This window comes from Pseudorca crassidens, chromosome 13, assembly GCF_039906515.1.
Source record: "Pseudorca crassidens isolate mPseCra1 chromosome 13, mPseCra1.hap1, whole genome shotgun sequence".
Classification (NCBI taxonomy): Eukaryota; Metazoa; Chordata; class Mammalia; order Artiodactyla; family Delphinidae; genus Pseudorca; species Pseudorca crassidens.
Window position 1 is genome coordinate 375,103 of NC_090308.1, and position 27,121 is coordinate 402,223.

The following is a 27,121-nucleotide window of genomic DNA, read 5'->3' on the forward strand; positions in this document are numbered from 1 at the left end:
CATCATCACCATCACCACCATCACCACCATCACCACCATCACCATCATCACCACCATCATCACCATCACCACCATCATCACCACCATCACCATCATCACCATCATCACCATCATCACCACCATCACCACCATCACCACCATCATCACCACCATCACCATCATCACCATCATCACCACCATCACCATCATCACCACCATCACCATCACCACCATCATCACCACCATCACCACCATCACCACCATCACCATCATCACAACCACCATCATCACCATCATCACCACCATCACCATCACTACCATCACCATCATCACCACCATCACCATCATCACCACCATCATCAGAAGACCTCTATGAAGAACCTGAGAGCACAATGTCCTTTGGCCTGAAAGATACAAAGAGAATTGCACAGATGTACTTGCCCACTATGACTGAACACTATTAGAAGGATGATAAGGCAGGTGTAGCTCATATATTTTTAGGACATGAAGAGAAATACAGAAATAAAAGGAAATAAGGATAAAGCAGAGTAACTCTGAGGGGTAAAACACTTGTTTTGAGGAGAAAAATACACACATCTTAGGTGCAAAACCCAGTGAAGTTCTCCAGTGAGCACAGTGGGATAGTCATCAGCGGCCGCTTCCCAGCAGCCTGTCGCTTCTCCACTCTGTCACTGTGTCCTTCCACCTCAGCCTTGAATAGCCTGACTGCTAACCTTTAGATTAGCTTTTCCTGATTTTGAACTTTGTATGACTAGAATCAGACAATACATATTTTGTGTGTCTGGTTTCTTTCCCTCACAGTACGTGAGATTTCTCCCTGTTCGTGCCTGCCATTGGAGGTTCTTACTGCTGAAGAGAAACCACAAGTTATCCCTCTACTAATGATGAGCGTTTGTGTGGTTCCCAGCTTTGGGCTATTAAAAAGCACTCCCGCGAACACACTGTCTGATGGGTCTATACCTCAGGGCAGAATTGCTGGATCATCAGATAGGCACCTACTGAAGGTTTTGTTTTCACGGATACTACGAAGTGGTTCCACAGGGTTGTACCAATTTACACTCTCACGGTTGTGAGTGAGAGTTTCAGCTTCTCTACCTCTTTACCAACGCTTTGTATCTGAGTAACTTTTTAAAGACAATTACAGTAATATCCAAAGGAGTGCTTCGTAGAAATAATAACGGCAGATGCTTTGGACCATGAACATAATAAATGACAATTTATTATATGACATAATAAGGATAAATACATCATCTAGCCGGGTTGTGCGTACCCAGCACCTGGCACAGTGCCATCCAATCTCGAAAATCAATAATGGCGTGTTGGTGCCTCGGTGTGGGTTCCGTGAGAGGAGCGGGTCACTAATCAGTGTCCTTGGATGAGGCGTTTGCTGTGGGGACTGTGGCAGAGCTGAGGGAACCAGTCTAGAGGGAAATGGGGGTCAGAGGGTGCCACAAGCTGTTGGTCTGAGAAGCCGAGCGTGTCCGGCTGCCATGGATCAAGGGGACGCCCGAGGAGACCCGAGGAGGCTGTGCTTCTGTGCGGTTTGCAGCCAAACATCTGGCGCTGGGCTTGGGGTTAGCGGTTGGGAAGAGTTGCTGGACCCTGAGAGGAAGAGTGAGGACAGCTGGCGCCTCCAGGCCCTCTGCTCCATCCATCTCCGCCGCCGCTGCTTGACGGGCGGAAGGGCTCTCCTTGCGCGCGTGATGAGAAGAGCCCACCAGCTCCCCCGGGCCTGACGCCAACCGCTCCTGCTGGGGAGGTCCTCCGGGATGGGCACACCCACCCCAGCTTCTGGGTTTCTGAGCGGGTAGGACTCTCTGCCGGCAGGTGACGTGCCGGGCGCTCAGTGGCCAGCCACCACCGTGGCGGCATCCTACCCGTGCCAGTCACCGCTGAACACGCGCCCTTTCCCTGGAAGGCGCCCTTTGGCCTGAGGCAGCCCAATGGGCACAGAAGGAGGCGCTGTACCCTCGTGTCCAGACTGCAGCTGTCCCCACTCATCCAAAGGGTTCCTTCCAAGAACAAAGGCTGAGAACCACGCGATTCTGGGCTCTAGGGACCTTAGCGACACTGCCCTCCCCGCAATCTTGCTGCCCTCAGCAGAGAAGAAGCAACAGGTCCAGAGAGGCCCGGGGACCAGCTGGCGGCCACACAGCAACTGCAACCCTGGGTCTGGGCCCCCGTCCTTCTCTCCTCTGCACCCTGCGAAGGCGCGGCTCCCGGGCGGGTGCTTGCTGAGTGAGGAGACTTCAGTCAGGTCAGGGTCAGCCCCAGACAGTGCCTAAGAGAAGCCAGTTGTGGGTGTGGCCTGGGGGTGCTGCTCGGCTGGGGCCCGGGACACTCACTGCTCTCTGAGCCCCTGCAGAGCAGCCTGGGCCCGGGGGTGGCATGTCCGGCAAGGGGATGGTACAGAGAGCCACAGATCTGAGAGGACCGTAAACCCCGAAGCTACCGATGAGGTGCTGATACGGAACGAAGCCAGCGGTGGTCGGGGACCCCTGAGGAGGAGCGAGCCCTGTGGTGTCGGCGGGGCTGGGCAGATCGTGCGGCTCCCGGACGGGCTCCCGGCGAGGGCCAGCCACTGAGTGAGCGACTTACGGTCCCAGGGGTGGTTAGTTTACGAGTCCACCCGCTGGGCCATGGTGCCCAGTGTTTGGTCAAACACCAGTCTAATTGCTGTGAAGTTATTTTTGGGTGAGATCAACATTAGAATCGGTGGACTTTGAGTCCAGCAGACGACCCTCCACGGTGGGGGTGGGCCTCACCCAAGCAGCTGAAGACAGTAGAGAAAATAATTGAGTTTTTCCAGGAAAGAAGTGATTCTACCTCAAGCCTGCGACATAGAAGTCCTGCCTGAGGGCCCAGGCTGCTGGGCTGCCCTGCCGCCTTCACACTGGTCAGCCCCGAGGACTGCGTGAGTCCGTTCTTTAAAATAACTCTCTCTGTCTCTCACACGTGTGTTCCTTCGGAGAACCTTGGCTGATACGCTGCTACAGCTCCGCCTCGCCATGGTCTCAGGACCCCAGTGCTGGGGCCACTGTTGCTGTCCTTGCCTGGGGCCGGGTCCTCTACGCAGACAGGCACGGCTGCTCCCAGCTCCTTCGACGAGCCCCCGCACAGGCTGCAGGGCGCAGAGACGCGGCGTGGCCAGTGCAGGCCTTCGGGAGGCGGACGGCAGGTGGGATCCAGGCAGGGAACCGCAGGGGCAATGCCTGTGGAGCATGGGGAGGCAGCCGGGAGGACCGGGCCCCGGGCTGACTGAGAGTCCTTGGGCCAAGGTGAGGTCTGGGGACTGGACGGGCCTACAGCCCCCGACCAGAGGCAACTCTTGGGAGTGGACAAGTCGTCAACGTGCTGGTGGGCCCGGTGGGGGGGGTGTCGGGCCCCCGTCCCCTCTCTCTTTGCAGCAGAGGGTCTGGGGGCGCTCTCCTGGCCCCGCCGAGGCCAGTGTGAGGCTCTGCTCTCCCTCAGCCCCGTGGTGCCCCTTAGGAGGTGGGCTTGGAAGGCAGCCTAGGGGGAGGTCCTGCCTGGACAGGGCCGTCTGGAGACAGGGAGTCTGTCCGTCCCAGCTGTTCCCTCATTACCTGGACGTGGGCTCCGGCTGTTTTCACCTTCGGTCCAAACGCGGCATCTCCATCAATGAAGCGTGAAGGTTTGTCCCCTTCACTGGAATCTTGAAAAATCTCACTTCCTCTCACGTGATGTGGCTGTTCGTGCAGCAAACACTTGGCCGTCCAAGGCTGGAGCGTCCACTGCCTGGTCCTACCCTGCTGACAAGTGCGGCCGGGTAGGCACAGGAAGCCTGAGGACATGACCATGGGAGCCCCCCCCGTTGTCACGACGGATTACCTTAACTCCGAGTTTATCCCCGTCGTGGGCAAAAGCCTTGCACTTCCTTCATTTTTAAGCTCTGTAATTAGGTGCACATAGCTCCTTTGATCAGTGTAATAGCTGTTTACAGCCGGGGCAAGGCCCAGCCCTCCCTCACCTCCCAGGAGCCCCCAGGCTGCACCCGCTGCCTGGCTGGGGAGAGAAAAAACCATTTCATTAAGCCTCCTGTTTTGAACGGCAGTTCCCGTTGGGAGGCCCTGCGGGGACCCTCAGCCCTCTCAGAAACACCACTAGAAACCATCGGCCTGGGTTCTCGTCCCTCCTGAGTCCACAGGCCAGGCTGCTTCCACAGGCAGGTTCGTTCCAGGCGGCATCAGCACCAACAGCAAGGAGAGCCCTCAGCAGCCTCCAGAGCCTTTGTGACCAGGAAGAACCGGATTCTTGACAAGCAGGTTCCTTTGCAGTCAGGCCCACAACCTCTGAACAGCAAGGCCAGGTTCCCCATGCCCATGGCCACCTATGACCCAGGTGTCCCCTGCCCGTGGCCACCTATAGGTGCCTCTCTCACTGCACTGACCGGTCATGGAGCTCGGGACCCACCTGGAGACGATGTGAACTTGGCCGGATGGACCGGGCTATGGGCAGTGCCTTGGGCCCGACAGGACCGGGTCACCCTCGAGAACAGACGTGCTTTAGTGTAAGTTGGCAGCCTGTCCAAAGCCCTGGTTTTTGTGAGAAGTGTTCATCCTTGCCCAGCGGTGCTGGCATCTGGCCGGTCTGCCCAGGGCTGGCCGTCTTGTGCGGCGAAGCTCTGGGGCCTCGGCGCAAGGGCGGGGCCCTGTCCTGAGAGAATTTGGAAACAATTCAGCCAGCGAAAGCTTGGCTTGCTTTTATTACCACCGTGAGCCAGTAGTCCTGAACTCAAAACTCTACATTCAGGACGGACGGCGACAGAAACCACGGAGCAGGCGCGCCCGACACTCCAATACCACTGGAATGTGGCCCCGGGGGTTAAAACAGCGAGCCCAGGGTGTACTGCCAGTGTGCCCCTTTGGTGAAGAGAGACATTCACATAATCAAGAAGTGTTCATCTATGAATTTTCCTTTCTTAGCAATGTAATATCTGTTTTACTTTTTATCAGCTTTTAATTTTAGTTTTTTAAACTTTACTGGTGTGATTCTATATATGCAGTTTAATAACAGAAGATTTCTGTCCTTGTTTCTTTTCTGGCCACTGTTATTGTTTGTTTCATCTCATGATTGTTGCTGAGAGTAATTTTGTCCTGTGGAGCAGCAGGTTAAAACGACGCACACGGCGGGGTGAGTGTGCTGGTCCTGTCCCCGGAGGCCGCAGCTGCTCAGCGATGGGCAGGACGCCGGGAGGGGGTGGGAGCTCCTGCCAGGCCAAGTGGCCGTGTAGCGTCCCGCGACTCCCAGAGATTCAAACAGAATTTGGGTGGCATCTGGACCAAGGGGGCAGCTGCCAGCCTCCCATGCTCCTGCGACCTGTCTGTTCCCGAGACCGTGGACAGTAGCTTCCCTGCCCCCGGACCCAAGGACCCTGAGGTTTGCACTCTCGGCCTCGTCCAGACTAGTCAGGGGTTGGCATGATGCCCAGACAGCATCTGCTGTTTCGCACGCTAATCCGACCCCGAATCAACTCCTCACAGACCTGCCCAGGACTCGCTCCCTCTCTGGGCTTGCTTAGGTTAGGCTTGTCTCCCCTGTGACCCAGGCTCTGGAGGCAGAGACCCGTCACTGTCATGCGGGGTCCTGGTGGCAAAGCCCCTTTAAGCGGGGGGGTGTGTGTTCACAGCTGGGCCGGCCCAGCAGCGTGGGCTGGGTTTGTGGGGAGGGGAGGCCCAGGCCTTCAAGATGGGGAGAGTGGGTGGGATTAATTAGCAAGGCTGCTGGGCCGGGCCTGTTTTCAGCAACTGCTCTTTCCTACGTGCAAAAGCAGTAGACACGGACGCCTGGGCGTGAAGCGGAGAAAAGCAAGGCTCCTCCAGACAGAAGCACCTTGGCCAACATTTCTTGGTGCAGAGACTCCTGACGCAGGTCCCAGCCGGCCGGCACCCCTCCTCTCCAGGCCCATCAGGGCACCACGTGGGTCAGGCCTGGAGCCCCCGCCCATTCACAGCCCCCCACCCGGGTCTCGTCTCCCCCAGCGCAGCCTCGCTGCTTCCGTCTGAGCCGCCTTCTCTTCCTCGTTGGGGCTCGTTGCCGGGGTGTCTCGTTCAGCCCCACGGCCCTCAGAGCCGCCCAGTCTGATGAGCACCAAGGTTGCCTCCCCAGCCCAGGATGCCCCCCCCCAGCCCACGCAGCACCTGCACTTGGATGCCTGATGAGCTGCCCGCACTAAGATGGTCCAGGTCAAAGGAGTCCCGGCTCCCACGTCCCCAGTCTGCTTCTCCTACATCCTACAACCTCCCTCAAGCCTCAGCCGGGGCTGCTTGAGCTGAGAGCTTGGGGGGACCCTCGGTGCTTCTCGGCTCCTGCACAAACGTCCAGCCCAGCAGCAAAAACCGGCCACGGGAGCGCGACCGGAATGCAATTTCTCCTCCACCTCGACCAGGATCGTCGTCTGGACCAGGCCAGCCGCGAGCGCCCCGGATCACCGCAGAGGTCTCCTGCTGTCCCTCTGCTCCTGCGCCCCTCTCCCCACCCGCTCCATCCAGCTTTCACAGAGCAGCTGGAGAGCCTTCTCCAGCGCAGGCTGTCACCTGGAAACTCTGTGGTCCCCCGGGGCCAACCGCAGCCTCTCCAGCCCCCTCTGGTTCCCTGTCCTTACACCTGGGCCCTGGCAGCGGCTGTTTCCCTGGACCCTGGGCTGGCCTCCCCCGTCATTCACTGCCCCCACGTCACCGGTCGGAGAGGCCCTGACACCCTAGCCCCACCTCCCTCCCCACGTTGTCGGCTGCCAGGAGCCTCGCTGCCTGACCAAAGTGCGCTTGTCGATGGGCTGCGTCTCCACACAAGAAAGCAGCCCCGGCGGGTCCCCAGCACTGGGGGGAGTGGCCATCACTCCCTGAGAGGGTGGGCGCGGTGCCCTCTGCCGGGACCGGCCGCTGTGCCTCCTGAGAGGGGGCCCTCGCGACCATCCCCGTGTCTCCTGGTCGCTGCCCTGTGGCTCTGAGACAAACTCGGAAGACAGCGCAGGGATCAGTGGAGGAGAGCTGCCTCCAGTGGGGCTGGGCGGCGCTGGGGCCGCTCACGGGCAGGCGTGGGGCCCACGCGCAGCGACCCAGCGCCTTCCACGCTCTCCCGTGGGGCGGGGCCGAGAATTCGTGAAGATGCGCTGGACCACCTCCCAGCGGCTGCTCTCGGCCCAGGCTGGGGCTGTTGGAGCCCAGCCCCTCGCGGGGGGGACTGCTGGCGTCCCCACTCCATATCCGTAAGCAGCTTGCACATTTGTGTGCTGAGAAGGCGTGGGTGCTGCCTAGGTTTGAGGGGCCGTGGGGTCCCTGGGGTGCCGTGAGGGGACCCCAGCCCCATCCCCTGGCTGTGGAAGGCACATCATCCAGCAGCCTGTGGGCAAACACGGGGTCTGTTGTGGGCGGAGTTGTGTCCCCCTCAATTCATACACTGATGTCTTGATCCGGTCCTTCAGAATGGGACCTTATTTGGAAACAGTGTCCCCACCGGACTTGGGTGGACCCTCGCCCGGGACCGTGGTCCTTATCGGAAGGGGAAATTTGGACGCAGAGGAAGGTGACGTGGAGGCCCCCAGGGGGCAGCCGGCGCTCTGCAGGCGGGAGAGGGGCCCCGGGAGCCTTCGGGGCAGGCCCTGGACCGCCGTCCGAGGCCTTCAGAAGTGTGAGTCGGCCGCAGACTGTGGTCCTGTTGCGGAGGCCCAGAGAGACGCACAGGCAGCACTGGCTCCGCCTGGCTTCCGGATGGACAGACGGCTGCGTGGACAAGGGTGGTCCTCACGCTCACAAGGCTCTTCACGATTTAACCGCCACGTTCCAGAGGCTCATCAGGTGCTCAGGCTTGAGGGAGCTTCGTGGACGTTGCCAGGTGCTCCCGCACGGCAGGAGACTGGGCAGTGCCGGCTGGGCTCCGTCCGCACGCGGCTCCGGGTTGAGCTCGGGGAGAAGGTTGGTGCCTGGGTGGAGGCCCCCGCCCGCGGCAGCTCGGGGCTAGCGGGCCTCCGGCCTCTGCCGCGTTGGATCTCATCTGGGTGCGAATCAAGTGGGAACCGTGGAGCCAGACCTTCCCGTGGTGGTTATGGGGCAGCGTTTTCTCTTCCGGTTGGAATAGAAACTGAGACGTGCCAGGAAGAGGGAGGCGGAACTCGGGGTAGGTGGAGATTCCTTGAACTGAGGTCTCTGAGCTTCAGAAGAAGCGAGTTTTAACACTGGTTCTTCTTTCTTTCTCTCTTTTACACATGCATTTCTGAAACATTCATAGTTGACCTCCTGGGCTCACCGGGAGGGGCCGGCGTGACACCGCGGGGAGGCTGGTCATCTGCTCCCGCCCCTCCAGCGCTGGGCAGCTCTCAGGCCTGCAGCCTGCCCCGCACCCGAGCCGCCCGGCCCCTGCCGGCCCTCCCCTCCCCTGGCCCGGGCTCCCCAGCTGCCATCTCTCCCTGGTTCCCTGGAAGCAATGGTGGTGATGGTGTGGATTGCATTACAGCTGCGACCCATCCAGCAACACCGAAAAGACCTCCTTAAAATATTCATGGTAACCATGACTCATCCGGCTGCCTGTGCGCAGAGGCAGCTGAGGAGTCGGGGGAGGGGGCAGCCTCCGAAGAGCCCGGCTGCACTGGCTGAACAGGGCACCGGACCCCAAACAAACACAGCCCTCCCGCCTCCCTACCGCCCCGCCCGCTCTCTCATCTGGGGGGTGAAGGAGGCCGGGCCACTCTCCAGGGGGACACTTCCAGGCAATGAATATTTCATAAGGGGACAGAGCTGGTCAGTGAAAGATTACGGAGCTTCACATCCTCAGGGAGAGAAGAAAGGACTGTTTGATTCCACAAGTCAGCTGGTGTGTTTCCGACGGAGGGAGGCCGAGGGAGGCTGGGGGTAAATTATTTAGCGAATTGAAAACTGGTCTTGGGGGATGCGATGCTGCAATGAGACTGTCCCTGGGAGGGGACACGGAAGCAAGACAGCACTTCCAAGGCCTGGGACGTGGGGAAACCATGACCTCCCTTCAGGCCCTTGTGCAGCTCCTAGCTCCCAGGACTCCCCACAAATACGGCTGAAAAAGAGAAGAGAGAAGAAGGGAAGTATTTCAGCAACCTTCCCGCCGTCTTGTGAAACTGAATCTGTGAAAGTGCTTGTCAGTTAGTCGTCAGCCTCTGGCACAATATAATTGCTCAGTTACAATCATTTCGCTACTTTCAAACTTTTTTCCCTTGGGGAAAATAATAAAGTACTTCGTTAGTTTTTAGAGAAAAATTGGGAAATCTGGCAGTGAACGCTTAGGGCAAAACCAGTAAGGAAGAGAGTTAAGTCAGTGCCTGCTGGGGAAGCGGCTGTAAGGCCAAGACCTTGCCCGGTGGTGGCTAGAAGACCCACTGATCCATCTGGATAGGGTCTGCATGCGGCTGGGCCTTTATCCGCTGAAGCAACGTGGTCCATCCAGAGGGGACTCTGAGACCTCGCCTCCTTGCCTCCTCACTAAATTCCCCTCAGTCCATGTTTGCCAGGTGTCTGTAGAGGAGGGGAAGGAAAGCAGCAGACAGACGGGGAGGGGGCGGGAGCGCCCTTCCCCTGGAGGAGGCTGGGAAGCGCCTATCCCAGGGGCTGGGCCAACAGGTTTGAAGCCGTGCTTCCCGCGCCTCCGCCTCGCTCCCCATTATGACGGCCCAGGTGTTGTCACGTGGAGACCAAACCTGTTGATGCAGGTCCTTAGCAGACGAGAGACCCAGGCATGTGGGTTGGAAATCATGGGTCCTAAAGAACATGAACTCTACCATCTAAACAAAGGCAGCAGAGGCCACCGGAGCCCAGGGTGTGGGCCAGACACCCACTGAGAGCCACAGTGGGCTCGCCTGAGTGCTGAGCCCACAGGACAGCAGGGGTGTCTACACCTCCACGTCCCACCTGAGGGACAGAGTCCACACAACACTGTAGATGTACACCTCTTGGCCTCTCCTCCCCCACGTGACGGGGCCTCTTGGCCTCTCCTCCCCCACGTGATGGGGCCTCTGGGCCTCTCCTCCCCCATGTGATGGCTTCAGGAGCAGGTCCTGGGTTTTGTTCTTCTTTATCCTCTGCTGATCTCTGTCTTAAGTCTCAGAGTGGCTCCAAGTCAGCTCTGTGCATGTGGAGGGATGGGTGGATGGAGGTCTCCAATGGCAATTCTCACTGCTTCTGGCATCTGCGGAACTTGGTGCTTACAGCCTGGAGCTGATATGTGACTTCCAAACATCTCACCTGAATTGCAGGATGTCTGCTGCTGGGCACCTGCCACCCTAGTTCTATCAGTAAGTACTGTCGACTTAGCTGAGACTTGTAGCTGGTCTGGGAGACAAGTCCTGTGATACCAGGAGATGAGAGTTCTTGTGACGCTCCTCCAGTCAGGGCAGCTGGGCCTCAGGGTCTGACCCTTGACAAGGGGAAACTTGCCTGCTCTGGGTTCAGCCCACTTCCCCTTGCCCTGTTGTGCGGCCTGAGTGGGGCCCCTTCTCCACCTGCCTCAGTGTCTCCCCCGTGCCCAGAGCTGGCTGACAGCCCAGAGCGTTGCTCTTCGGGGCCTCACGGGCACCACCCACCTGTCGAGTCTGGTCTTACAGTTTGGTTTTCGTTCCCGCCTCTCGCCCTGTCTATGTTCCTTCCCTCGTGCGCTTCAGTGACGCGGGAAGAAGGCTGTGGGCATTTAGTTCTGCCCCAGGTAAGCTGAAGTCCCGTCTCTAGGAAAGCAGAGGTAACTGGCGTGTTTGGAGGCTACTCTTCTCCTGACTCATGAGCCACTGCCCCAGGGGCGACCTGGGCTCAGACATTCCATCTTCCCGGGCAGCTCACGGGACTAGAGCAAAGCACCACATCTCCCCTGAGAAACGAATACGGCTGACTCGGGGCAGGGGCGGGCACGGAGCGGGTCTCTCTGCTACATCCTTCTCAGGCGAGCACAGAGTCTGAAGTACTGGGATCCAGGTTAATACGACTCCCCTCAAACAAGGGTAGGTCCTTGCCAAGAAAACCATGAATAACACAGGCTATTTAGTGCTACACGTGTGTGAGTCTATCATTAGGTGATGGGTCGCCTTTGTGATGAATAAACTCTTTGGGGCTCTAATTGGGGTGCTAAGTGATCCTGCCGCTCTAACCAGGGTGCTGAGTTGCCCCTGCTGCTCTAATCAGGGTGCTGAGAGGAGCCGTCCAGGCCGGTGGAGCCGCAGGGAAGGGCCAGGGACGGAGTGGCTGTGGGTAGGCGCCACGGCTCCTCCAAGTGCAGCAGGAACAGTTTGGCGGGTCCCTCTCTCCTAGAGGAGGGCGGAGACCCAGGAGGGGAGGGGCCCAGCCCTTGACGCCAGCTCTCTTCCTGCAAAGTGGCCTCTGTGGCTGGCGGGGTCCAGCCCCTGGCGGGTCCCCTGCAGGGACGCTGTAGCAGCGGTAACACTGACAGCCGTGAGGGTTGCAAGTGTGCTGTGCTCTGGGCTTTGCCCAGCACTGGTGCATTCGGGTTCATCCTCAGGATGACGCTTTGCTTCCCAGGCAGCAAGGGCGGCAAACCACGGTGCAGAGGGGTCTGAGCTGCAGTCAGCGGGGGCGGGGCCCGTCTCCTGTCCATGTGCCCAAAGCCCCGTCTTCCTCATCTGCAAGGTGGGTCCACACATCAGAGCCCACCATTCGTGCGATGGAGCAGACACTGGATGGCTGTGCGCCCGCCCCTGCCCCCGAGAACTGGGTCACAGCCTCGCCACGGTTGTCAGGCGGGTCCTGAGAGGAGGGGGCCTCCCACACAGACGCTCAGCGGCACTTCCCTGAGGACTCCAGTGCCGAGGAGACGAGTTTTTGTGGTCGGTGTGGACCAGCCTTGGAGACAAGGTGCCCGCTCGACCGCGGTGCCGGCCGCTGTGCAGCCCAGGCCTGCGGGCTCAGCCCTCGGTGGCGGGAGCTCCCGGGGCCCTGCCGTCCGCCTCTGGGCCGCCTCAGAGGTGGTGGCTTCCTAGGGGCGGGGGGCTTGGGGGGGCATCACGCTGCCATCTCGCCTCAGGCCGTGTGTGCCAGGCGCTTTCCGCAGGAGCTCAGCACACACGGCCTCTGCGTTCAGGTTCCCAGTGAGGAAGGAAGAGGCCGGGGTGCAGCCGGGTGCCTTCGGGTAGATTTGGGCCGTGCTCGGGGGAGGCGAGGAGGCCGCCAGCTGCCTGGGGACCGCCGTGCAGACACCCGGAGCCCCCCAGCGGGGCTGCCTGCGAGTGAGGCCTGCCCCAGGGGCTGGCGTGTTGCTCCGGGGGACAGGCACGTCCAGGGGGTCCCAGGCTCTCCCCGGTGGTAAATGCCATCCTCAGCCGTCCGTCCGGGGAAGTGAGGGCACAGAGCTTCCTGTTCGTCCTCCACAGCAGCTGGCGTGAGCTCAGGCCTCTCCTTCCTTCTACGGAACCAAGTCTGGAGTTTACAGCAAGTGGGTTAGCAGCAGAGGGTAGTGCAAACACGGGACTGGCTGGAGTGCCCAAGCGTCTTCTGGCCCCTCCCCGTGGGCCAGGCCCTGCTCTGGAGCCCAGCCAGCAAGCCCGCAGGGTGAGGGTGGGCACGCGTGCGTGCATACACGTGTGTGAGCACACACGTGTGTCTGGGCATGTGCATCTCGGTGTGCACGCGTGTGCGTGCCCCTGTGAGCGTGTGTGTCTGCGATGCCCTGGTCAAGAGAGGCTCCGTGTGACGCCCAGGCTGAGGGTCTGGGCTGGGTGGCTGACCCCAGGCCTGCGGAAGGTCCTGCCCAGTCATGAACATGGACAGACAGCGAGAAGGGAGGTGGGAGCCCGAGTCCCACGTGACCTGCCTGGTCCCCCACACCCGGGCTTCCAGAAGCTCTTCACAGCCCCATGAAGGCCGCCCGTGGAGCCGGAGCAGGAAGACAGCCGCGATTCCCGGCCCACGAGGGGCTGCGCCCCTGGTCCCCGCCGTGGGACGGTGCTTCCGGTAACACACAGCGGGGTGTCTGGGAGGCACAGGGCGTCCCATGTGACCCCTCCCACCATCCTGTGAGCAGCGGAACCCAGAGGCTGGCCCAGTCTCTCAGGGTCAAGTTACCTTGACCCCTTTGGGTCGCTGGTGCCAGGAGAGGGCCCCGGGGTCTCCCCTGGTGACTCTGACCCCACGGGTCAGAAGGGCACGGCACTGCCCTCAAGGCTGACCTCACTCCAAATCACTCCATGCAGTCGGCACAAGGAGATGAAACTCTGGAAGTGACCGCTGGAAACCCACTCGTCGCGTTTCTCGTTCACAAACCTTCCTTTACAATTCCTCCCTCAGATTCTGAACTTCTCCTTGGAGTGGGACTGAACTAGTGAGCCATTGCTGCTCTAACAGATTAGCACAAATTCATCCACTTACCGTCCTCTGGGGTAGAATTCTAACGTGGGTCTCACTGCGCTAAAATCAAGGAGTCAGAGGGCTGGTTCCCCCTGGAGGCTCTGAGGAGAGTCCGTATTTCCTCCTGGGCCTCGCATCCAGCTTCTGGGGGCACCGTGTTCCTGGGCTCCTGGCCCCTTCCTCCGTCTTCGGAGCCAGCAGCATCAGGGGTCTCCAGTTTTCTTTGTCTCAGGTCAGCTGATTAGCAATGTAAATCCCCCCTTTCCAGGGAACATGGCACACAGGTCCCAGAGCTTGGGATGTGGCCGCCTGGGAAAGCCGTGTGGAGGTGTGGAGCCTCGGGGGTCATCTCCCAACAGGAGGGAGAAGCTTCCGAGCGAGACCCGACGTGTGTGCAGGCCCCTTGCTCCATGTGCCCGGCGGAGCAGGGCTCCCACGAGGAGACAGGAGCACCTCTTGGGGGGCCACCACTGGGCTGCTGGTGGTTTGGCCCTTATTTGTGGAAACGGGGCGCCTGTCGTGCGTGTGTGTGGATCCCTCCAGAAGGGACAGAGGGACCAGTGTGGCTCCCGTTGTGTTCCAGTCCTGTCTCGGGAGTGGCAGTCCCGGCCAACAAGACTGCTTCACATCTCTGCCTGAGTTGGGGCTCTGAGCCCCAGGTCCCGTTCACATCTCTGCCTGAGTTGGGGCTCCGAGCCCCAGGTCCCGCAGGTGGCATGGGTCTTCTCATTCTTCTCCAGGCCAGCCCCTCATCGCTCCTTCCTCACCCCCCTACGGCAGCTTTGAGCCGAGGAATGCTGTTACAAAAATGAAAATATGTAAAGGGAGAGGACATCTAATGCCGCCCTTCTGGCGGAGCAGACTCAGGCTTAAGACAGCTGGTGCCGCAGCATTTGTGGGCTCGCGTTCCGAAGTCAGGATGCCTTGCAAGTGGATATGCAGGCAGCAGACTCAATTAGGGGTCCTAAAAAAGCAGCATTAAGACACCTTTGTGCTGACCCGATCTTCCTGTTGCCTGGAGAAGCACATTCTATGACCACGCCAGAAATACGAATACATGTATATGTATGTATAGAGATGCACAGGTACCAAATTATATGTGCGATACTCACGGAACACAGTTATAATTGTTAGGTTCATAAAAAATAGACAGAGGTCAGGCCAAAATATGATTTAGTGCAGCATGAAATGACTGAAGAGAAGTTTGTGACCCGAGGGTCAAGCCTCACAGGTAGCCTCAGCGTGGGGAGCATGGGCTCAGGGTCAAGGGGAACTGGAGCTCGGATCTGGCTGGACCACTGACCACTGAGCGGCCTCACGCGAGTCCCTGCACTCCTGGGCCTCAGGGTTTGCATCTGTGATTAGGGACAATCGTGGTGCTTTCAGGCTTGCACTGAGGCTTCTGTGTTTAAAGGACTCAGTATGGTGCCCATACACGAATGCGCCCAAGTCTGACATCACCCCGCCCGCAGCGGCTGTCGTTTCTCGGGGCACGCCATGCGCCAGGCTGTGCGGACGCGCGGTCTGCTCGGCCAGGGACGCTCAGCCCGGCTGCAGCCCGGAACCCTGAGGAATGTTCAAAAGCCCGGTGCCCAGGCCTGCACCCCAGCCCTGGAGCCCAGCCGGGCCCCCGCCCGTGTGATGAGGCCAGACGGGGGGCTGCTCGATTAGACAAACGAGAGGACAGGGACCAGGTGACCACATGCTGCCTTCCACACGTGAGGCCGGGCTTCCGGGTCCTGCTGGCCCGGTGACCAGCCTGTCCTGGTTTTTCTGTGGTTTTGCTTCTCTGGCAGGAGCAGGGGCCGCTGGCTCAGAGGACCCTTGGTCACCTTCCCCAGGACGGGTTTCCAGGGTCCCTCCAGAGCTGCTGCCCATTGGGGTCCTTACTCTGGGCACCTGCCAGGGTCTCTGTGGGTCCGTGTCTCAGATCCCAGTTGAGCAGAGCCTTGAGCTCCCTCAGAAGCCCTCAGTGTAATGCCTTTAACTGATGTGCTGCTGGTACCGACCTGGCACCCCCGTCATCAGCCCCGGGGGCCCGGCCACGAGTCCTCCGACGGGACAGGTGGTGGGGCTGGGCGCTGAGGAAGGGGAGCGGATGGTGCCCTCAGCCCACCTGGGCTGGTGGCGACTCCGCCCCGTGTGGCCGGTCTCCACTGAAGACAAGGAGACGAAGGTTTTCGCCCGCCGGCTACACGACAGCTTGGGAGCCTCAGGTGACAGGTGCCTGGACATAAAAGATGTTTCTGCAGAGTGTGTGTTACACACACACGAGGTACTGTTCCAGGCACAGCGCCCTCATTTGGAAACCGCTTCTCCCGGGAGACTTCCCGCGTGCTCGGGAATCTTGCTGAGCTCAGCGCCTTCGCATCACTGCGGCGTGGCCGTGTCCTCAGTGAGGAGCGCGTCCTCCCCACGCCGCCCGCTCGGGCTGAGCTCGCACGTGCCGGGCCTGTGGACCCCCTTCTCCCACCGCAACCCCTGCTCCGGTAAAGCCCGCGTTGACACTGACCAGAGCGCAGTGTGACTGAGTGACCCTGGGCACACCAGGCTCTGAAATCTGTCAGTTTGGGGAATTAGTCTGTGGAAGAACGAGCCGGAGGCAGGGGTCAGGCGGTAGGAGGCCGGCTCCCCACGGGGGGCTAATGAGACCCACGCTGGCGACTCCAGGCCCTTCCTGGCCAGGCCGACGGCCGCCTGCTCCTCTCGAGACCGTCTTCTTGCTGCGAGGGGACGGGAGGCGTCCCTGCCTGATGGGAATGCTCCCCGCTCTAACCAGCGAATCTCACCTCCACCTGAGCCGGGATGCTGGGAGGGCGACCAGCAGGATGGTCCCCGGCTTAGGTTCTTTCTGGAAAATCTCTGTCCAAACACAAAAACCACTCCTGGAGGAGGGCGGGAATGCGACCCCGGGAGAGTGGGTCTGAGTCCACACAGCCTGCCCCTGGGGGCCCCCCTGAACAGCACACCTTCACTTGTCCCTCAGCACAGGGTCCAGCTGGAACCTCGGCCTGGGGGCCTGGGGGCAGAACCTGGAGAGGATTTGGTTGTGGCTCAAAGAGTTGTTCTGGGCCTGGAAGGACAAGTGGCAGCTGGGGGATGGCATAGCAGTCCTCACTTAAGACCAGAGGACTTCTGCTTCCTGAAGACGCTTCTTCTTTGGACGTTGACGGATACTCAACTCAGCACCTGACGTGGAACGTGCTGTAGACAGGAGAACTTTTTAAAAAGGCTGCTAGGTTTGGTCTGCCAGTTGGCGGGACCCAGAGGGGTGTGTGGGCGGTGAGGGTGGCAACTTGCTCCAAGCACGCCCTCCCGGTGGAAGCATCCCGAGGTGCACCCCTCAGGACCGCCGTCAGCATCTGGGAGTTACCGACAAGATGCTACGTCCACGTGGGAGTCACACGTGGATGGCTTTATTATTTCAAGCTTTTAATTATATACAATAATGTACGATGTGTACATTGCACAATACATTATTATACAAATTTTTAAGTTGAAAATGTCTTCAGCTTAAAAAAAAAAAAAAACGCAAATAAAGTAAATGTCCAGAATGTGTAATTCTCTTTAAGGGCTCTGGAGCGCCGGGGCTCTGGAACGCTGGGGCTTCTGGTTTATTTTTCAGTCTTAGGGAAACGGCGGCGTCTTGGGACTCGACTTTGACTGCCGATCACCACGCAGTGGATGTACCTTGAGCTTCTCAGCCTGAGTCGTGACCCAGTTGGGTGCCGCTCTTCCTGGGTGCCCGCTGAGCATCGCCAGGGCAGGCCTGGCCTCGTCCCAGGCTGGCCTTCCTGTGGCAGGACCTCCAGCTGGCCTGCGGAGACTGTGGCCGTCTCGAGCTGCTTGTATGCAGCTGGAAGCAGTGTGCTTGGTCCCAAAGCTGTCTAGGACCGCTTTACTGCACTGATGAGATTTACTCACTGGGAAGCAAAATGATGGAGACTGAGTGAAAAGAGAGGGAATTGATGTTTTATGAAAATTGGGCCTATTGCTTTCGAAAGACTTGTAAAGTTGAGTAGCACAAATATCGCTTCCAACGTGGCCCTGAGGGAGACCAGCCACCGTTAAAAGGTCGAGGAGAAAATTGTAGAAACATAGATGCTTCTGCACCCCGTAGCTTTATATTTGCCTTACAATCATTGCTTCACTTTAAAGAAGCACGAAGTTCGTGGAAATTCATGGGCGAAGCAAGAAAGATGCCGGAAGCACAGGCCGTGGACGCACCCCTGCAGAAAGGACCTCATCAGCCTCCAGACGTGGAGTCTCAGGACTGCGTGTGACAGTCATGCACTGACCCCACCTCCCGTTTGACGCTATGCCTGCCTCCCAGGCTGCACAAAATAAAGGGCCTCGTGTGGCTGGATTGACTGAGTGGATTCCCGTTTCCCCCCTACTTTCTCATGTCCAGATGGGGGTGAAGTGAAACCCCGGCTTTCAAGGGCTGCCTGGGCAATAGCATCTTAGCCTGAGGGCCACAGTTTAGGGGGGGAAACTGATCCTACTGCTCCCAGGACCCAGCTGGAGTCACCACTCCATCTCACCAGACAGCAAGAAAGTAGCGGATCACATGTCCCCCAGCAGCCCCGCGACCAGGAGGCACCCGAACTCCTCACTCCCCACTCCCTGACGGAACCGTCACCAGGCATCCCGAACAGGGTGGCTGCTTTGGGAGGCTGGGAGCAGCGAGTCCTGCGTCAGCAGCATCTGACAGTGGCCGGCTGGCAGGACGCTCACATCAAGACAGCAAAACTGATGGCGGGTGTGCACCTGCTTCAGGGGAGGCTGGCGGCAATTACGGCGGCGGGGCCCACAGCAGTCCCTGGCTCCGAGTCTGCGGGCAGCGGGCGGTGATGGATGTCGGCCGCGCTCTGTCCATTCCAAGCAAACGGGTGTCTGGAGAACACATGGCTCGGGCCCGATAATCAATCATCCGTTTAATCAATTAGGAGCTTGCACCAAGGGAGCAGGGTTGGCGAGGCGGGGGAGTGGACGGTGGGGGCAGTGCCGTGGGCCTGGACACTGGGCTTCCCAATTAAAGAGCAGGTGACGAAGCAGGCAGTACAGCCGGCCCGTCGCCGCGGAGGCCTTTGTGGCCGTGAGGAGAGGAGACCCAGAGCGTGGGCCCTGCTGGCGTGACGCACTGGGCTAGAGCAGGGTTAGCGGGAGGACAGGCTTCTGGGAGACTCGTGTTCTAGTTACACGCCCCATCCCCCTCCAGTAGGATTTCCGGAGGCTATTCCCAAACAGTCATTCTGTTACGGGGTTTCTGGGCATCCACTCAGGTAAAGCTCTACAAAACAGTTTCGGGGAATCACTCACATCCTCGCTGCTTTTGTTGCGAGGACGTGGAGCATGAGTTTAATTTTGAAAACAATCCTTTGCCTTTGTAATCAAGATGGCCCTGCAGCGTCCCCGCCCCTCCAGCGTCCACCTGCCCTGCAGCGTCCGCCTGCCCTTCCAGCATCTGTCTGCCCTTCCAGCGTCTGTCTGTCTGTCTGTGCTGTGCTGGAAGCTGCATCCCTCTTGCCAGACCACCGGTAGCCGGGCAACCTTGAGTGAATGCCTTGCCCAGCAAAGCCCCATGTGTAACCTCCACGTTCTTAGAGGTTAATGTGCGTTGCAAATGCCAGATACAGATACAAATGCAGACTCCGGTCACTGACAATTAGTCCATTTCACATGTGAAAAAATGTAAGCACACTTCACAGACTCTGATCTGTATGTCTCAAAACCTCAGTCAGTGTGAAGCCTTTTATTTTTTAAGCCGTTTCCCCTCCTCTCTGAGGGGCCCGATGCTGCTCCTCCTGGGGTTCGCTTTGCCCACTTTCTGGAGGCTCCAGGGGAGGATTCGTATCCATCGAAGGGCCGTTTCCAGCTTCTCGAGGCGCCCGCTTTCCTCAGCTCGTGGGCCTTCCTGCGCCTCCGAAGCCAGCACTGGAGGACTGAGTCCTTCCCCCTCACATCGCTGACCTCCTCTGCTGCTGCCTCTTCCACTTTTAAGGACCCTGTGATCACACTGGGCCACCGGAGAGCCCAGGACTCTGTCCACCTCAGGGTCACTGGACCAGCACCCTGAATTCCACATTCCCGGGTTCCAGGGGTCAGGACACGGATGTCTGGGGACATTCATCTGTGGCCCGGGAGGACGGCTCGAGGGACAGCCTTCAGCAGGCCGTCGGGGCCCTGAAGCTTCTGCCCGGTGGCTGTAATCAGCTCCTTTCACTCGCTCAGAGGGGCCGCATGGGTGTCCTGCTTTCCAGCCTGTGCAAGGACGTGGACGTCTGGTAAGATGGCTTTGGGGACGGCCAGGTGAGCCTGCACGGGGTGCCCAGGTCTGTGGTCACCCAGCGATGCCACTGGGTAGATCTTTGGTCTGGTCTGGGCCTCGATGCAAAGGTTCCTTCAGCGTGGCTCCCAAGCAGCTGAACGACCAGCGAAGCCTGTGAGAGGCAGAGGCAAGTCACCTGTCGTCCCGTGGGGAGCGTGGGACTAACGGAGCATCTGACTCAGTACAGACGGTCTTTGTAGGCAGAGAGGCCTCTGGAAGCTGGAAAAAGCCCAGATTCCCCCGTACAGCCTCCACAGGGAGCCAGTCCTGTGGCCACCTTGATTCCCAGCCCAGGGGAGACCCCCTTCTGATGTCTGACCTACAGACCTGTGAGGTGGTGAGCGGTGCTGTGCTGAGCCGCTAAGTGTGATAACTTGTTACAGTGGCAACAGGAAGCGGGACACGGACAGATTCTGACCTGGCAGCTGTGGAAGGAGGCGGGGACTCGCGTCTGTGCTTTCACGCGTCTCCCGGGGGCTCTGGTGCACGGCACCTCTGAGAGCAGCTGCTGCGTAAATCAGAAGTTGGGTCAAGTCTGAAGTGGCAATGGGAGGCCTGCGGGCCTCAAGATGGCAGGGCCCAGCTGGCCCAGGTGGGCCCTGGCAGACCGGGAAGGATGGAAACAGGGACAGTTAGGAGGCTTGCGCTGGCTTAGGAGAGAGATGATGAGGGCCTAAGTCAAATTACTGACCTGCTTGATCCTTTCCACGTGTGAACTGATTTGACTTCAATCTGAATGACCAGCCAGCTCCGTCGGGATGACTAGACCCGTCCTGGGAGCCACGGTGGCCGGAATCAGGGCCTCCTCTCCGTCCACATGGCACCTTCTCCCAGCTTTTATCTTCTCTTCCCACCCGCATCCCTCCTCTCTTGACATGGATGAGGGCTGCCTCTCCTCTGTCCCAAGTGTGAAGCTCTTGTTGGGGACCCTTGAAGTCCAGAGAGGCCCCTTCCCCAGCACAGGCCCAGCGCAGGTCCTGTCGGCGTCGCTCAGCCCTTTTCTGACCGCACAGGAGAGGGCAGGCCCCTGCTGACAGGCTCCAGGCAGCCCTGAAAAGCTGTGCGGGGGCCCTGCACCTCTTCCCCGAGGACACGCGCCCGGGGGCCCAGCGGGGCTGGGCTGTGAGAGGGCAGTGGGGCAGCGGCGGCCCCGAGCAGAGGGTACCCTTGGAAAATTCTTCCCGCACCACTGCTTGCTCTTGGGAGCAGCTAAGGGGACAAGACCCCACGAGGTGGGTGATGCGCCTACACCCAACCCAGCGGTGTGTGTCCAGCATCACCTGCGCAAACACCCCACTAGGCCGGCCTCCTTCAGGGCTCACGTGGCTCAGGACCTCGGAGGCGTCCCCTCTGTTCCCTCCCGCGACACCTGCCCTCGTGGTGCTCAGCCTCCCCCTGGTTCATGACAGCAACCCGTTGACCCGGATGGACGGCTGGGCCTCCTGGAGGGACACTGCTGGGAAGATTCTTCTTCTGAAATGAATACCCAATTCTTAGAAGGTGGTACCCAATTAGCCCTCACTTTATCTTGGCTATAAGTTGATTTCTTATTCTTCGGGTTTAAGATTCTATCCCAAGCCTATAATTACTTCCCTGAAATAGGCTTTTATACCCTAAATGGCCAGACATCGTGTCCCTGGTCCTCTGTCTTGATTAGAAATGGGTCCCATATTGTAGTAAGTTTGTCAGCCAGCCCCTCACTCACTGAATTACCCATCTGAATGCAGCAGTTGTGGTCATAAGCCCTTCGATTCCCGAAATAGCCGCCCACCTCGCCACGGAGTTCCGCCTCAGCAGGACCCGTATAAAGTTGCAGAGCTGTCCCCTCTGTCCCCTGTCTTCTGATCACGTGACAGCTTGTCTCTGTGGACGCAGAAGCATAGCCGCGGGGCCTGGTGTGGGAGAGTCAGAAGGACGAGCGATGCTGGTCACAGGAGACAAGCAGACAGGAAAGAAGTCCCGTGTCCGCAGCACCCCAGGGTCCTCAGGCGTCCTCACGCCCAGGTTTAGAAGGAGCGTGAGGTCAGCCAGGGCCCCGCAGGTGAAGCTGGCTTCTCTGGAAGTCCCAGCAGGACAGGGAGACGGGGCTTAGCGAGAACCTGGCCTGGTCCTCCGACGCGGGGTCGCAGCTCCGGGTCCTCTGGGGGCATCTCTCTGGTCAGTTCTCCCTGTTCCGTGAGGGTGAGTGAGGTCACTTCCACGGCTTCCCTGTACTGGGCTCCAGAACATGGCTTTGGAGGAACAGGTAAAGATGTCTGTGACTGAGAACTTACGAAAAGGGCTGTGACTCGTCCAGTTTCCTTAACTTACAAGATTGGACATGGACCAAAAGAGGCTCGGTGCCTCCCCCTCCGCCCGAGCCATGTGTTCGCCTGTGGGACCTTCACGGTTTCCACGCTCACAGGGGCTCGAGCTGGGCTCTAGGTCGGCCTGGCGCTGGTTGGCTCTGAGGCCTGGGCCGTGCGGACCACAGTGGCAGCTCCTTGTTGGAGGCACGAGCGGGTCTTCAGGAGCCCTGGGGCCGGATTAGAAGAGTCCGCTTCTCCCTCCCCCAGTGGAGGGACAGCACGGCCAAGAAGGTCCTGCTTCACTAGCGGAGGGATGCTCCTGGCTCGGTGGTCCCAAAAGGATCTGCCCAGCAGCGAGGAGGGGAGACCAGGCTCTCACCCTCTCCCACGCGGCCCCCACCAGGGCTGCTTTGCATGCTCAGGGTGGGCTGCGGCCCAGAATGTACACAGGGCGCCAGGCACCAGCCCTGAGGAAGCCTGGGCAGGATCACCTCCCTCCTTAGAGGTCTGGCTTGCACGCCATGCCCTGCCCAGGAAGTGTGGGCATCTCTAACCTGTGGGCACACGGCAGAAAATTGCAGGAGCCTGGGGCTGTGAGGACACAGGAGGTCAGAGGAGGGGCCCTGGGGACAACACAAGGGGGATGGAGGGGATGGAGAAAGTCCGACTGCACAGGACGGACAAGGGTGATGGGAACAAGGCAAGACCAGCTGGGGCCCCTCGTGTCCCTGGTGGCCAACACCCCACAGGGGTACCGACGCCAGCACACGGGCTTGTGGGGTGAAAAGGGAGATTAGTGGGGCTTCAAAGGGACGGGGTGGGAGTTGATCACAGCACCCCCTTTGATACGGGCAAGCAGGGTGCAGAGGGAGGCAAGCAGTGGGCACCCACAGAGCCTCTGAACGTGGACCAGCCTCTCCACCTGCTGCTCTTGACTTAGGAAGAGGTGCCGCTCTCTCGAGCAGTGCACCTGGCACACCTGTGCGTCACTCCTCGGCAGGGCTCCCCAACCTTCTTCTTTCTGGGCTTTGGTTGTGGATTCGCAAGTAAACTGGGGACCCCCACCACTGGAGGACACGGGGGCAGGAAAGGGGGGAGCAGCAAAGACCAAGGCGGTCACAGGGGCTGTGGGCAGGCTAGTTTCTCAGAGATGCACTCCTGCACGAGGACTGTCCCAGGGGATTCAAGGTTACAGTGGAAACCACATCAAAGGCCTCACTTTCAGGGAACGGCAGTCATTTCTGGAACCCGAGCCTCTTATGAAAATCTCACGGCCAGCTTCGCTCTCCCCTCTAGCCCCCAGTGACACAAATAAGATGGACAGAAGGAATCTCTAGGATGGGGTCAACTTGGGGCCTCCCCAGGTACAGAGGTAGCTCTCCCTGAAGTCCTCCAGCGGTGGGCTGGCAGCCCAGGCTTCCCAGCGCCCTGCCGGGCAGAGCTGCTGATTCATCCTGGATAATTAGGACGTCGAATGTGTCAGGAATTCGTGCCACAGGGCTGAAGCTCTTCCCTTTCTTAATGGTGAAGCGGTCCACAGAGAGAACACGCCAGGATGGAGTCACAAGTGGAGTCAGTGCCCAGCTCCTGCCAGGCCAGCCAGAGCGCAGCCCTCTGAGGCCGGGCAGAGCGGGGCCAGGAGGGTGGGGACGGCGAGCTGGGCGCTCACCCAGGCACAGCGGGAGGGCCCGGGGGCAGGCTGGGGGCAGCTCGGCGGAGTTTGGTCCTGCAGAAGTGGCCTCCCTGAGGGCGGGGCTTGGTGCGCTGCAGGTGTGGCTCAGGAAACGCCATGGAAACTGGCTCCACCCTTGCCAGCATCCACCTTGAGCCCCACGCCAGCTTCTGACCCCTGAACCGGGGACCTGGCTGAGGCTCCCTGGGCACCACTGGGGGGATCGACTGCATCGTCCTGAGGGACAGGGGAACGCGCTGGGCTGCACCCAGGAAGGAGGAGCAGCCGGGGGCACCGGCAGGGTGGATCGGCTCTTCTCACGTCCAGACGGCCTGCCGGCCTGGGAGGGAAGAAGGTGCTTTGTAAAGAGGGGACACCCTTGCCCGAAGACATAAACTGGTGCTTCCAGGGAACACGTGGCTGCCTCTGCTTCACGAGGGCGGCAGGCCCAGCACCCTTTCCTCACTAATATCCCTGCTGGGCCTCTCTCAGCGGAGCTGCCTGAGGCTTGGCCCAGAGGAACAGGCCAAGGACAGAACCTAAGGCCCATCGTAGCAAACAGCAGACACGGAGTGGACAACACTGGCTCCAAGGACCGGGGGTGACAGGGACTGATCCCCATGGAGCATTTTCTGAAGCTGGGGGGGGCTTCTTCTGCACCCGGCCTCCCCAGTGCTTGGGACCAACTGAGGCCGGCCTAGCCGTATAAAGTAAGTTCTCATCTAAATAATTCATAAGTGAAGAAAGTCCCCATTTCTCACCTCGAAAATGAAGACCACCCAAATCTACCTGACGCGCAGGGCGAAGCCAACTTCGGTTTCAGCTCAGCTGAAGGGCGAGGCTGGGACACTCGTGCTGGGCTTCGCTGGCCCTTCCGGCCAGGGCCCGAGGCTGCCCAAGGCTGCCCCAGGATCTCAGGGTCGGGAGGGGAGGCAGAACCCCTTGTCCTTCTGGCCCAGCGACAAAAAGCCACAGAAACAAAAACAGACAAAACCCCAAAGTGCTCCTCTTCCAAATGGCTCTCTGTGCTCCTTCCGCAGGATTTCTAAGTACCCACTTGTTGTCTGTGCCGCCGGGCTTGCTGCCTGTCTCTGGGCCCAGCCCTCAGCGATGCACACAGCCTCCCAGCTCCCCAAACTCAATCACCAAACAGCCGGTGTCATTTTCTCCAGGCTCCCCATGAATCCTCCACACTTAAACCTTTCAGGAGGCAATTAGGCAATCCATTCCCCAGGGCAAGGCTGGGTTATACAACATCTATTTCCCGCTACCCAGAGCCCTGCTCTTGCACTAGCAGGGAAGCGGCATTTCCTCAGGGGAATTTACTACTCATAATTTTTTTAGAAAAATATACAAATGTTTCTTTTCTTTAAAAAAATTCCACTAAGGCAAAGGAAACAAAAGCAAAAATAAATAGATGGGACCTGATTAGACCTGAAAGCTTTTGCATAGCAAAGAAAACCACTCACAAAATGAAAAGACAACCTCCTGAATGGGAGAAAATATTTTCAAATGATACAACCAAATAGGAGTTAATATGCAGCTTATATAAACAGCTTATACAACTCAACATCAAAACCCAACAGCCCAATTAAAAACAGGCAGAAGGGCTGAATAGACACTTTCCCAAAGAAGACACACAGGTGGCCAGCAGGCACTAATCATCAGGGAAGTGCAAATCAAAACCACAATGATGTATCACCTCGCACCTGTCAGGATGGGTATCACCAAAGCACCACAGAAAACAAATGTTGGAGACGATGTAGAGAAAAGGGGACCCGCATAAACTGTTGGTGGGAAGGAAAATTGGTGCAGCCATTATGCAAAACAGTATGGAAGTTTCTCAGAAAACTAAAAATAGAACTACCACATGACCCAGCAATTCCACTCCTGGGTCTATATCTGAAAAAAATGAAAACTCTATTTTGAAAAGATACATGCACCTTAATGTTCATAGCAGCATTATTTATAATTGCCAAGATATGGAAGCAACCTACATGTCCATCAACAGAGGAATGGATAAAGAAGATGTGATACACACACACACACCACACACACACACACACACACAATGGAGTATGACTCAGCCGTAAAAAAGAATGAAATTTTGCCATTTGCAGCAACATGGAAGAACGTGGAGGGTATTATGCTAAGTGAAATAAGTCAGATAGAGAAAGACAAATACCATATGATATCACCTGTATGTGGAATAAAAAACCCACAACACACTAGTGAATAAAACAAAACCAAAAGTAGATTCATGGATATAGAGAACAAATTAGTAGTTACCAGTGGGTAGAAGGGGCAAGATAGGGGTAGAGGATTAAGAGGTACAAATTATTATGTATAAGATAAATAAGCTACCAGGAGATACTGTACAGCGCAGGAAATATAGCCAATATTCTATAATAGCTACAAATGGAGTATGACCTTTAAAATTGTGAATCACTATGTTGTACACCTGAAACATATAATATTGTAAATCAAATCTACATTAATAAAGAAAATCCAGGCTTTTCTAATTCCACAATTCCGGCCCTATCAGACATGGACAAACTGGCAAATGGCAGATGTGAAGGACATTTTGATAAGCTATCCGCTTCTGGCTCTGGGGTTGTGCCTGCCGAGGTGGCACTGGTGCCGCCTGGGGACTGCTGTCTGTCCGTCTTACCCCCTTTTACCTGCTCACAGCAAACGTGGCAACAGAGCCTGGCGATCAGCGCGCCAGCAAAGGGCGTCTGCCTCTGTGAGGGGCACCCGTGTCCGGTGGTCCCTCATCTCCACCCCAGTCACCGCTGCTCCATCTTCACGTGGCCCAACGGCGAACCCCGGGGCGGCGGCAGTGGAGGCTGGCTGAGTCCCTCCTCCCAGCAGTGGACCCGTGTTGTCACTGCCCCACCCGCTGGCCTCGGTCACAGCTGAGCTGGGCTGGCTTCACCGCACACCGGGGATTACGCAGATGATGTCACGGAACATTCTGGAGTCTGCGATGTGTTTATTGCAGAGTTTCCTTCTTGTCCGACAGCTGCTGCCCTGGCTCACCGCTCTCACACAAACCCAGGGAAGGCCCCTTGCTGCCGAGTAGATGGACGCACTCCTACTGCATCTTGGCTGCATCCTGATCTTCAGAGGAAGATGTTAATGTTTTAAAAAAACACCCAGATATTTTGACTACATGGCATGTGTTTAGATGCTTGGGAATATCTGGGTAGGAAATTTGAAAAACGCTGGCCTCAAAATTGGTTTTGAATTTGCGGAAGAGCGTTCAGCCTGGTAGGGGCCGGAGTCGTGGATCTGGGCTCCACGCTGGGTCCCAGCCGCTGCTCCTCAAAGGCGTCAGCGTCCACGGGGGCCTGCAGCCCGGCCCCACCTCACCCTTGACCAGCGGCGCCCTTTCCTTCCCCCAGGGAGAGTGACCTAAACTGCAGACTCCCTGTAAGCTGACATCCCAGGTGCCCACGTGCGTACACGTGAGCCCATCCAGCCTGCATTTCCCACGACGCCG

The 27,121-nt window shown here is 58.5% G+C and overlaps 1 protein-coding gene across 4 annotated transcripts; it reads right to left on the reverse strand.

The window, feature by feature from the left end:
- Positions 1–16,748: 16,748 nt before the first annotated feature.
- On the reverse strand, positions 16,749–26,442 carry LOC137204314 (uncharacterized). Of its 4 annotated transcripts, none has more exons than XM_067701495.1 (3): positions 21,428–24,977; positions 20,348–21,129; positions 16,749–20,255 (listed from the first exon to the last, which is right to left on the reverse strand). In XM_067701495.1, exon 1 carries the CDS (start codon positions 24,236–24,238, stop codon positions 23,237–23,239), a length of 1,002 nt encoding a protein of 333 aa, XP_067557596.1. In that variant the 5' UTR covers positions 24,239–24,977; the 3' UTR covers positions 16,749–20,255; positions 20,348–21,129; positions 21,428–23,236. The 4 variants fall into 4 exon arrangements, 3 of the variants coding, with proteins under 3 accessions (XP_067557596.1, XP_067557597.1, XP_067557595.1); XM_067701496.1 differs by having other exon boundaries at positions 16,749–19,768; positions 20,075–21,129; XR_010933522.1 differs by adding an exon at positions 26,298–26,442 and having other exon boundaries at positions 16,753–21,129; positions 21,428–21,548.
- Positions 26,443–27,121: the final 679 nt, after the last annotated feature.

Bases quoted from the DNA above. Each gene is read 5' to 3' on its own strand.
- LOC137204314 (XM_067701495.1), bottom strand. From the start codon at position 24,238: ATGGGGATCAGTCCCTGTCACCCCCGGTCCTTGGAGCCAGTGTTGTCC.